The sequence below is a fragment of the Lutjanus erythropterus genome, chromosome 2, assembly GCF_056507025.1.
Source record: "Lutjanus erythropterus isolate fLutEry1 chromosome 2, fLutEry1.hap2, whole genome shotgun sequence".
NCBI lineage: Eukaryota > Metazoa > Chordata > Actinopteri > Lutjaniformes > Lutjanidae > Lutjanus > Lutjanus erythropterus.
The window spans coordinates 18,843,695-18,854,531 of NC_139318.1; the positions used below are offsets into that span (position 1 = coordinate 18,843,695).

Below are 10,837 nucleotides of genomic sequence, written 5' to 3' on the forward strand. Positions count from 1 at the left end.
GAACTTTTTGTACTGTATGTGGTGGATAATGTATATAATGTGTGCCATGTTACAATGTATTAAAAAAATCTATGAAAACAATTCTCCCCAAACTCTGACCTTCAGTGTGAATAAAGGAAAACTCCAATGAAAACCACGTTAGGTTAAAAAAAATACAAAGGGGCCCAGGAATGGCTCAAGTGGTGTAAGACTGACAAAACTGAACATAAAGGGGGCAAACAAAAAATGGAAGAAGATCTGCATTTTACACAATATAATCTATTGTACTCAAACTTTGTCTGAATCGCATTTGCCATCATAAGACAAAGCACAGGTAACAGTGCAATCTTCACCACTCAGTGGTCAATTGTTGTGTATATCATTGTGTGTCAAGCAGACACACAATGATATGAATGATCACTTTGTGATGCCTTGAAAAACAAATTACATTGATAAAACTTTTTGTGGAAGAATAAGAAAAGGGTTCACATAATAAATTTTGGTAAGAAATTCTGGTAAGAACACATAACAAAACAGCTTTTCAGTCTGCATATTCCTTAGCCCTGGGCTCCAGAGCTCCAGAGCTCCAGAGCAGGGCCAGCAAGTCCTCGAGTAAAGTCAGAGTTAACCCACTCTGAAATATACCAGGATTGTTCCAATGTCAAAGCTTTCTTAGCCTTGGGGTAAGAGCTCCCCTAGCCCTAGGAAACGTAAGTTAACATAAGTTCAGTTTCCTTTCCTTAGCCAGGGAATAAGAAGGTTTGAAAAACTATTTTAGCTCTGGGTTTCATGCCGTGTGAAAAGTCTGCTTTTACCAACTGGTTAAACATTACATTAAAGTTACTACAAGGAGTGTTTAACTTGTTGTGACACAGTCTCAGTTTAATATGATGTCCCCATATGACCAACATAAATTAATGAGATCATCCATGAGAAGATCAACTATTTCTGTGTAATTATTACCTGACGCCTTGTCAGATTCTCTGTGACCTTAAATGAAATGAGCCTGTGTTTACATTTTTTCCAGGCAGTGTCACAGTGAGTCATGTTAGTCAGTTCAAAGGAAGAAGGAGGAGATTTTTATGCAGATAGTTTTATTTTTGATGTTTTGTTTTGTGGTTAAGATCAATTTTAATTTTAAGGCCAACAGGTGTGAGCAGTATGTAACTAAGGTCTGCTCTGTGTATCTTGCAGATGGACATTACGATGCTAGCTGATCACATCATGGAGGCTTCAACTGGTAGGCTTAAACAGGAGGCTATGGAGAATGAAACAGACTCTGGGAAGGTGGGGATTAGCAGTGATGTCAGATTACTATCTGGTTACCTTGGTGAGGTGGAGAGGTGAGTCAAACAATTCCTGAATTTGCTACATTTACTTCACGTAAACTCATCAAATAGTGTAAAATTAACTGTAAAAAATTTGCTTTGCTCTCTGCTTTTTCTTCAGGTTTCTAAACTCCAAGCCCCAGACTCCAAGCCCCAAACAAAACTCTCTCTCAGGGCCTGAGGATCAGCAGAGTCCTCAGGCTAAGCAAGCCCTGCCCTCCCCCTTTGACTGGAGCTCCTTCCTCTGTGCAGCTATGAAAGAAGAGAGGTTGAAAACTGACTCCTCCTGTCTAGCCATGACTGAGGCAGAACAGGGAGAGCTGTATGAGACCATCAGGCATGCTCTGCACTCTCTCAGAAAACACAAGGTATACATGGCCGTCAGTCACACACTTTGAAAAATTCAATTTCCCCCAGTGATTGCAAAATAATCTGATACATTTTGTCAATGTATGTTTTTAAGAGCTGATTCTGACATTTGTTCAAAGTATCCTCCTCTGTATTTCTCTCTTTCATAAATAATAATCCTTTGAAAAACCTTAAGATGACCCTACATGATGTTTAAACAAACTCCCCTCACTCCCCTCAGGGTCCCATTCAGGAACAACGCAAAGAGATTGCAGCAGTGATTCAGCGCTGCTATAAGAGATACAAGCAGGTATGAGTTAACATCACACAACTAGCATCAACATACCATTTATTGAGTCAAACTGACCTACACTCAGGTATTTAGGTAATTAGATATTGAGGACTAATAGTACCAGTGGACGTATTTCTTTCATAAAGTTGTGATTTTGATTTTGTGAAGTAACAGTTGTTTTCATTAAAATTAAAATAGAAATTTGGCTTGTACACATCCTATCCTACTATTCTTTACATTAATAGCATTAACTTTTTTCTTTCCAAAAACTGTAAATTATCTATAACGAAGCCATACTGCTTAATAAAGCCATTCGCTATGTGCTTCTATATTGAAGTTGCTCACATCATGATTTCTCTTCATTGTAAAAAAAGTTGTATTCAAACTCAGGTCATTATTAACAAATCTAGTAAGTGTACAAGTTCTTAAGCAGCGATCTGAGATTGCACAAGAAAACACTTATAACTTCAAAACTTTGTACTTTTGCTAGTTTCACAAGCTGTTTGGTAGATTTTTTTTCAATTCAATTCAGTTCAATTTTATTTATACAGTGCCAAATCATAACAGAAGTTATTTCAGGGCATTTTTCGTGTAGCAGACTTGACCATTCTCTTTATAATGTTATTTACAGAGACCCAAGTATTCCCACCATGAGCAAGCACTTGGCAACACTGGGAAGGAAAAACTTCCCAGTGTAGCACTGAGTTTATCTCATCAGTTCATCTTATTTTGTCTCAGGATTTTGTTTTCATTTGTATTATTGTTTTTTAGCAGAGATGTATTTCTATGTTTCCTGCCCAGGGACTACACGTGGAAATTAGCTTATTGCTAACCCTGGTGCTGCTAAGGAGCCGTGTATTACCCCTGTCAAATTCAATAAATAAATAGATAAATAAAATGTACATATTATCTTGTGATGAAGTGATGGCAACACACTGCTGTCTTCTCTCTCAGTATGCACTTTATAAGAGGATGACCCTGGCTGCCATCCTGATCCAGAGTCGTTTCCGGAGTTTCCATGAGCAGAGGAAGTTCCAACAAAGTCGTAGAGCAGCGGTCCTCATCCAGCAATACTACCGCTCCTATAGACACTCCCTCAGGTACTTCACTCAGACACACACACACTTATTATCTCTAGTGTGTCATTGAGTCTTTAATTTACAATCTAAGATTAGCAACTCTGGGTCATTTCAGTTTTTACTTCTCTAATCAGTGGTTCCTTAGCTTAGTTCCTTATATTATATTTCAAGTTCAGTGAAACCACACTAGCTCGGCTTAGCTGATAAAATAACTAGCTTGAATAACAAAAACATCCAATTGTGTATACCTTTGCATGAATTTCAATATGAATCATCTGCAAATGTTACTGTGAGTTGTGTGATTGTCACTCCACATGGTTTATAAAAAGTTGTTTTTGGGAGCTCAGTTGGTGGAGCGTGCGCACCATGTATTGAGGCTGTCAGTCCTGCCGGTTCGATTCCCGCCTGTGGCCCATTTGTTGCATGTCATCCCCTCTCTCTCGACCCCCTTTCCTGTCATATCTTCAGCTGCTACTATCACAATAAAGGCAAAAGCCCAAAAAATAATCTTAAAAAAAAAAAGAAAAGGTCGTTTCCCTTGACATCAAATGTACAATTTATCCATATGCACTGTAAAAAGAAAAATAATTTCAAGGTAACTTGAAATAAACTAAAAAAAAGGTTTTGCCAACTTATAATCTATTTAATTTTCAAGAACCCAAATAATAACTAATCAGGTTCACAGCTCACTGTGAACATTTTTTGAAATTCAGACTTTTTGGAGTTTCTAAAACTCAAATATTCAAGTTTATCTAAAGAAAAAAGTAGACTTTCTTAAAAGAAGATGATAGGTCAACAAAAAGTTATTTAGTTTTTCTTTGTAGATGATTTCAAAATTTAAGCATTTAACTTGAAACGCAAGAATTTAGTGAAGAAAGATGCCTTAATCTTGGAAGTTTTTTTTCTGTAGTGTCTGTTCTTCTCAAACGTTCCTGTAAACTTAATGAGACATGCAGCAAGTGTTTGCCTGTCCAGGTAGATCAGTACTACAGTATCCAGTTAATCATGTGCATCTAACCTCCCTGCCATACAAATAGATTGGACCACTTTCCAACTCGCCCCTTTCTTATCATTTTAATCTTGCTTATATTCATTGACAAAAGTGTCATTAGATTTTCATCTCATTTCATCACAGTTAAAAAATGGTGTTGACAAAAAGTATTCGTCAGTCAAATTAACAAACACACACACTCACGCCCATAGGCCATAATTATGTGAAAGTTTTTTCCTTTCTCTTGTGTCTTCGCCTGCAGCAGCCTCCTAACAAAAAGACAGAACCAGGCTGCTCGCAAGATCCTGAGGTTCCTGCTCCGATGCCGCCACAGGTGAGGCATAAAAACTCTTCACGCACCACCTGCACCCACAGACACACACAACCTTACACATTACTCACACACATACACTTAGAGCCCACTGCCACAGGTGCCCCCTCACTACATTGGTGCTAATAGTTGGTGTTGTTTTACTGTTCCTGCGAAGCCCCTTGATGGACCATAGGCCTCTGAAACGGGTGAGTCGTCTCTCCCTCTTCTCTTCTCTCCCTCTCTCCTGGTGGCTGATGCCTGTTTGCATGTCAGCAGAGGGAGGGGGAGAGGAGATCCTGAATTATCATCCTTCCCTCTCTCTCTCTTCTTCCCTCCCTATCTCCCTGTCTTTCTCTCTCTGTCTCTCTCCGAGGACTGCTGAATGACATCGATACTGCTGCATGACTGACAGATAGATAGGGGAGCAGTTCTTGCATATGGTCTTCATAGGGGCATGTTCTGACTGACATCACTGGGGGACTTTGAGTGTCTTGCTTGGCCTGCCAGTCTCTTTTTTTGTGCCTTGATGGGTGGGGGAGGATAACAAGATGGAGAATGAGTGTGTGACCCTTCACTAAGCTCCGCCCTCCTTAGTTACTGCTGCTACGCCTGTCAAGCTTTCCATTCTTGCACTGCACATTCGTAGTATACAGTGATAACGGTGGCAGATGTAACATCAAAATTGGAAATCATTGTTGAAACACAAGGCCTTCGATTCTACAGAGAAGTAAAGGGGATTTTGAGGATTTTGTCGGCTAAAATGATGACTCACTAGCAGATTTCAGAGGAGTTGCTCACTGATGTAAGCTAAGGCTAAAGGTTAAAGCTACTACAAGGAACTGTCATTGTTTATTGATTTTGGAGGCCCCTGTGGACAAAAGCGGTTGTGGTTCCACCACTATAACAACAATATAAAACATAAAAAATGAAATTATCAAAATGAGTATCTCCACCTGCTTCTGTCTAAATGGCTAACGTAGTCTGGGAGGTAAAAGTTTGGCAGGGAAAATGTAAATACGGGCTCAAGCAGAATGCGACCCGGCGGCAGGTAGCTGGACGTCCCTCATAAAACTTTTAGTGCGTGTTTGGCCATTTAAAATAGTAGATGTACTCAAAAATGCATACATCAGATGCTTTTATTGCATTTGTGACTTTAGCGCACCATGCACATTGCTTTGACATGTAGAGAAATGCAAAGCTTGACAGGTGCGGTGCCCAGTTGCGGTTGCTATTCTATGATTGGAGGAGAGGAGAGGCTTAGCGAAGGTCAGTTGCAGGGGGTTTGTTGAGTAACTTTTCCTGTTGCTCTGAGTATGGCCTTTGGATATGAAAGTGGAAAAAAGTTATGCGCACACACACATATAAAACCCTTCTCTGAGTGTCTCTCTGATGTGTGTCTCTTTTTTTCCCAGGGCCAAAGAGCAGAGAAAGGCCAGGGGTCCTGAGAGCCCACCGTCAGGCCCCACACACAGCCCCCTCAGCCTGTGAGCAATCTATAAACCCTCCCCTCCCTCCATCTTCTCCCTTTTCCTTTCATCCATCCTTCCACATAAATCCTTCCCTTTTCCATTCCCTAACCCCCTCTCCTGCCCTTTCCTTTCCCTTCCCTTCCTCCTTCCTTCTCTCTCACCCTCTCTCCCCTCCTATCACAAGAGGGACAAAAACTCTTCCCAGACAGACTGAGGACAGGATAGGTGTCCATCATGGCAGCTCAGACAGACAGACTGCTGGGTAGAGCCTGGGGACCTGGCTCTGCCCACAGCACTGATCCTCCTCCACAGTTTCACTGGGAGGCCATCACATTAACCTCATGGCATTCTTTGCACTCTTCATGGGTATGTTTCTTTGCAAGAAGCGTGTCGACGAGTCAGGTGGAAGGACGTGAGGAAGACGCCAACATCCTGCAGCGATGGGATGTGCAGAAAGGCATCGGTGATAAACAGCTGGCTCAAGATGAAAGGCTACTTTGACACGCAGAAAATATACAAAACCTTTTGTGTTTTGTATCCAAACAGCGATCCATGAAAGAATAAGAAAACATAAACCAAAAAACTCACTTCTATGTTGCATTTGCATGCAAGGTTTTTTCGCTTATTCCTCCTCTCCATCATCCTGAAGAGCTATAGTGGCAAATCATTCAGCTGATTCAGTATATCACAAAACCACCAAACCACTCTGACTCACAGGTTTAACAAACCTAGTAATCAGTCACCCGAATAAAAGGGGAGGAACTGCACTTGAATGTAAGAGGGGCATTGTTAGATAAAGGGTTGGGGTCTGAATAACGATGTCTTAATTTGTTACATGGACTTTGTATGGAGTCGTTCTCAGAGGCGGCACTTTGCTCGCCTGACGTGGTGTGTCCGTGTTTGTTCAATTCAATGCATGTGTTTGAGCTACGAGCTCCTGCATGCTTGCCAAACTGCTTTAGTGTTGTTTCTTTTTTGTATTTCTATGTGTAGTTGTGTCTCACTTACGTCCTCATCAACTTATCCTTGCCCTGTGTAATGTGAACTGTGTAAGGACAAATGACTTATTTTGGGTGCTTTTTTTACTTTATTTATTTAAGGGTCTGATTATTTATTTAATTGGCTCAAGAGTGGTTCAGCTTGAGACTGGTTTTCCCCCCTTGTGTGGTAAAATATGACATGTTCCAATGGTTAAATGTCTCTGTTAGTTTGTTCTTTGCGTGAAACCTCTAAATCCTAACTGTGGTTTTGAGGAGAGAGTCACATACCATTGCCTTGACTTCTTCTTGACTCTGAGAGGTCTCTATGCTTGCTCTGTACAGGACATGGGTCCTATACCTGCCCCTATACAGGGCATTGGTCCCCATATTAGCCCATACGGGCGATCAAATCCATATTTTGGACTATTGCATATTCCTGTATATAAACTGACGAGGTAAGGGGATACGAGGACCCTGAAACTTTTTCATAAGAGGACTGTATTTAAGATTATAAATTATTTTACTCCCATAATGAGAACTTAAGACAGAGACCTGGGTACACAGGATGGCTGTATTGCTTGTAAATAATGTAGATATTACAAAACGGAGTAATGTGCATGAGATTTAAGACAAAGAAACAGCAAAAAGAACATGTTAGTGGCTATGGACTGTGAGAGGATTTTAACTGCTTCACTTTAAGAGTATCCAGTATAAGTGTTACTGAAAAGAACATTTTGTTAAAAAGCATGCAAACTGAAAAATCTAATGTTAGAATTATAAGTGGGAAAAACAAAGTTAGCTGAAACAATGATCTTTCAGACAAAAACATTTACACTTTGTGCTTTTTGTTTCTTGGCTAGCAAAAATTAAACCCTTTTTGCCAGTAGTGCCAATTATTATGAATGCTATTTTTGCCTAACAATATGTTACGTTGGGGAACCAACACCCAAAAGATATCAGTAAGATCCACAGAGGCAACACACACAGACAATAAACAGTAGAAGAGATCTAGTTCTAGCTCAACCGTAGACCTCCTACAAGTTCTGAGGTTTGTCAAAGGCAGACTTACGTGTAGATGATGATGATACAAGTATGAAAATGATTTTAATGGTGATGAAGATGATAATATGAATGCAATGAATGATGATCCAAAAAAAGGGAAGAGGGCGCTACATTCTTTACGATGTGGTTGTGCTTCAGCAACATACTAGCTTTTATTAAGACCATTAATCACACCTACAGCGGATCCAGCCTGGCCTCCAGTCAAAGCTTCCCATCTCCAAACAGAATGTCTCCTCCCCACCTTTTTTTACATATCATTTTAATTAGTTTCTCTTTCCTCCTCCTCATCGTCACTGCCATTTATTGTACGACGTGTGTACTTTTAGACTTCTGGAAAGCTCTGTTTAGAAAGTGCCTGCTCAATAACAGAAAAGTGCAAGCTAATATCAGGAAATATCTATTGTATGTCCTCCAAAAAAGGTTGCCAGTTACCTGTTTATTTTCCTAAATTGTGTGTTTAAAAAAAATGACAGTGTTACACTTGATCCGACGTCTAAGTTAAAAGCTGTAGTAATTTGTCAGTGGTATGAATGGATGCTCATGGCCTGATTGATGCTGTGTGTTGCTTTATGAGACAAACCAGTAATTACAGTATCACTTTATGCCCCACTTGTGTGTCAGTTTTGCAGTATTAGAAGAAAAGGAACCCCATACAATTCAGTGTCTGTGTATGAAAGGCACTGTCAACGAGTCTATTCTCAGTGTCGCTGCTGCTGCTGGGAGGAAGATGTGTTTTTCGTGCATGGACCCACTTTGTCTGTCCTTCCTCACAAAAATTGTTCTTGCAGCATTTAAATGAAAGCAACAGTTTTCCAGAGGACGAAATAGCTGTCATATCACACTGTCTTTCTGTCTTTGTCTTTCCCTTTCATGCTCACACAGATGTGCATGCTTACATGTAAACACATACATGCACAAATGTGCACACTCAAACACAAAACTAAAAAAGCCACACTCTTTCTCTCTGTGCTTATGTCTTTGGGAACAATTAAATCTCTCCCTTAGATTTTACTCAGGGTTGAAGAACAGGGAGATGGTATGTGGAGTGTAATGATCGCTGACACAGAGGTGACTGTGTACTTTTGTGTGTGCATATGTATGTGTACATATTTGTGTATGTTAGGGATACTCCAGTTATTCGCTCACAAATCAGTATCTACAAATTACTATTCAGATCATATTCTTGATTGACCTTCTGATATTCCAGTCTCATGTTTTGAAGCAGCAAATGTGATCCGTTTGCTTCATCCAAGCTGTGTTTGCATCACCTTTTCTACTAGAAAAATCCCTCCAAATCCCGTATTTTATAGGATTTTGTTTGAATATAAACTAAATTCAAAGCAAGTAAGAAGATATTTCTATTTATACACTTGCTCTTGTCTTAAACGCACAAGATTCTTAATAATTCTTAAGTAATGCAAAAATAGGTAACGGCCACGTATCACCTCAATGTTATTAATTTTAAAAAAAAGTTGTAAGAGATAGTATATTGAAAGATTTACAATTGGAATATCTCTATTATGTGTGTCTCACATGTTTTCTGGATATTCATCACACTGAGAGACAGCCACGGTCAGGACAGCGCTGTCAGGAGCATTCATGCTATACGGTATCACCAGAACCTCCTCTTAAACTGCCCCTCCTCTCACATCAGCACAACTCAAGTCACAGAGAACACTGCTATGGACTCCTTTATATACACAGTCAAATATACACACACTCTAACAACAGCCAAATGCTTGTGCTGCAGAATACACACACACACACACACATACACACACACACAGGAAACTAGACACAGATTGCAGAAAATCCATCAATATGTTCATGTTTTTGGAGAGGATGGTGACTGTAAAAAAAAAAGTATGTAGAGTAGAAAACGTTAAAAAAAATAAAAAATAAAGAAATATTGCCATAGTAGTCAGCTGGTAGACATGCGCAGAGATGGCCTCTGTTCTCATAAGTCCGCCTAGAAATGAACAGTATAACCTTTCAGGCCTTGTTTTGAGAGGGCGTGGCCAAACACCACATTGCATGCTAGAATGGTAGACCCTTATAGATAATCTATGGCTAGACCTCTCCTTGCCTTCCTCTTCTTTCACCCCGTCTTCCCTTCCTCCCTCTCTCTCTCTCTCTCATTTCCTGCTGTATTCCCACCTTGCCTGCTGTTGTGTTCTCCATGCCTATCTCAGTCCTTCATTCCTCTTTTTTTTTGTAGCCTAGTTTTTACTTTGTTTGTTTTACAAACGTGCATGCACAAGCATCACTAAATTGTTGATGTTTTTAAAAGAATATTTTGTTGCTGAGGCCATGCAAAGTGTTTTGAATATTGCCCTTATATGTGGAAAATGTCTTCTGAATGCTTTACATAATTTCTGCTGTAAAATGAAATCAGAATAAAAAGAAAATTTGCACTTTAACTTATTTTTTGTCTGATATTTATTTCTCCGAAAGAAAATGACAACAGCTGTCCTTTTTGTACTTTGACTCAAGTACTGGGGTTGAGTACTTTGTCCACCACTGGTCATTTGATATTCAGACTTCTTGAATTGCATGGAGGAATATTTATTAGGTCCTTTCTCCCAGCGCCCCAGATTTTCCAACTGATTCAAGACTTTTGTTGATTTCTAGATTTTTTTTTTAAACTAGTATTTCTATTTTAATTAATTATAGCAATGAACAAAATCAGTTTATCCACACTCAGTGCTATATGCTATATATATAGCATAGTATATAGCTATGCTCTCTGTTCTACTTGTCTTAATTGTGCATTTACTCAGTCTTAAGGTCCCACAATCCAGGCTGAGAACCAGGGGTGACAGGGCCTTTTCTGTTCTTTGAAACAACCTACCTGAGGAGATCAGAAGGGCAAGCTCCTTATCCTCTCTTAAATTTCTATTAAAAATATATTTTATAAGTGGGTTTTGGCCTGATTTTATCTATTAAATTTCTTCTTCTTCTTCTTCTTCTTCTTCTTCTTGTTCCTTTTTTTAAAA

At 39.5% G+C, this 10,837-nt stretch overlaps 1 protein-coding gene across 1 annotated transcript in view; it reads left to right on the forward strand.

Annotated features, from left to right (window-relative positions):
* LOC146331409 (calmodulin-binding transcription activator 1-like) overlaps nucleotides 1-10,261 on the forward strand; it is a 76,920-nt gene extending 66,659 nt beyond the window's left edge. Inside the window, exons 16-21 of the mRNA XM_084730672.1 lie at nucleotides 1,174-1,322; nucleotides 1,429-1,675; nucleotides 1,897-1,965; nucleotides 2,902-3,047; nucleotides 4,280-4,351; nucleotides 5,743-10,261. Coding sequence (XP_084586798.1) covers nucleotides 1,174-1,322; nucleotides 1,429-1,675; nucleotides 1,897-1,965; nucleotides 2,902-3,047; nucleotides 4,280-4,351; nucleotides 5,743-5,818 — 759 coding nt within the window. The 3' untranslated portion in view covers nucleotides 5,819-10,261. The remainder of the gene's footprint in view (nucleotides 1-1,173; nucleotides 1,323-1,428; nucleotides 1,676-1,896; nucleotides 1,966-2,901; nucleotides 3,048-4,279; nucleotides 4,352-5,742) is intronic.
* The last annotated feature ends 576 nt before the right edge of the window (nucleotides 10,262-10,837 follow it).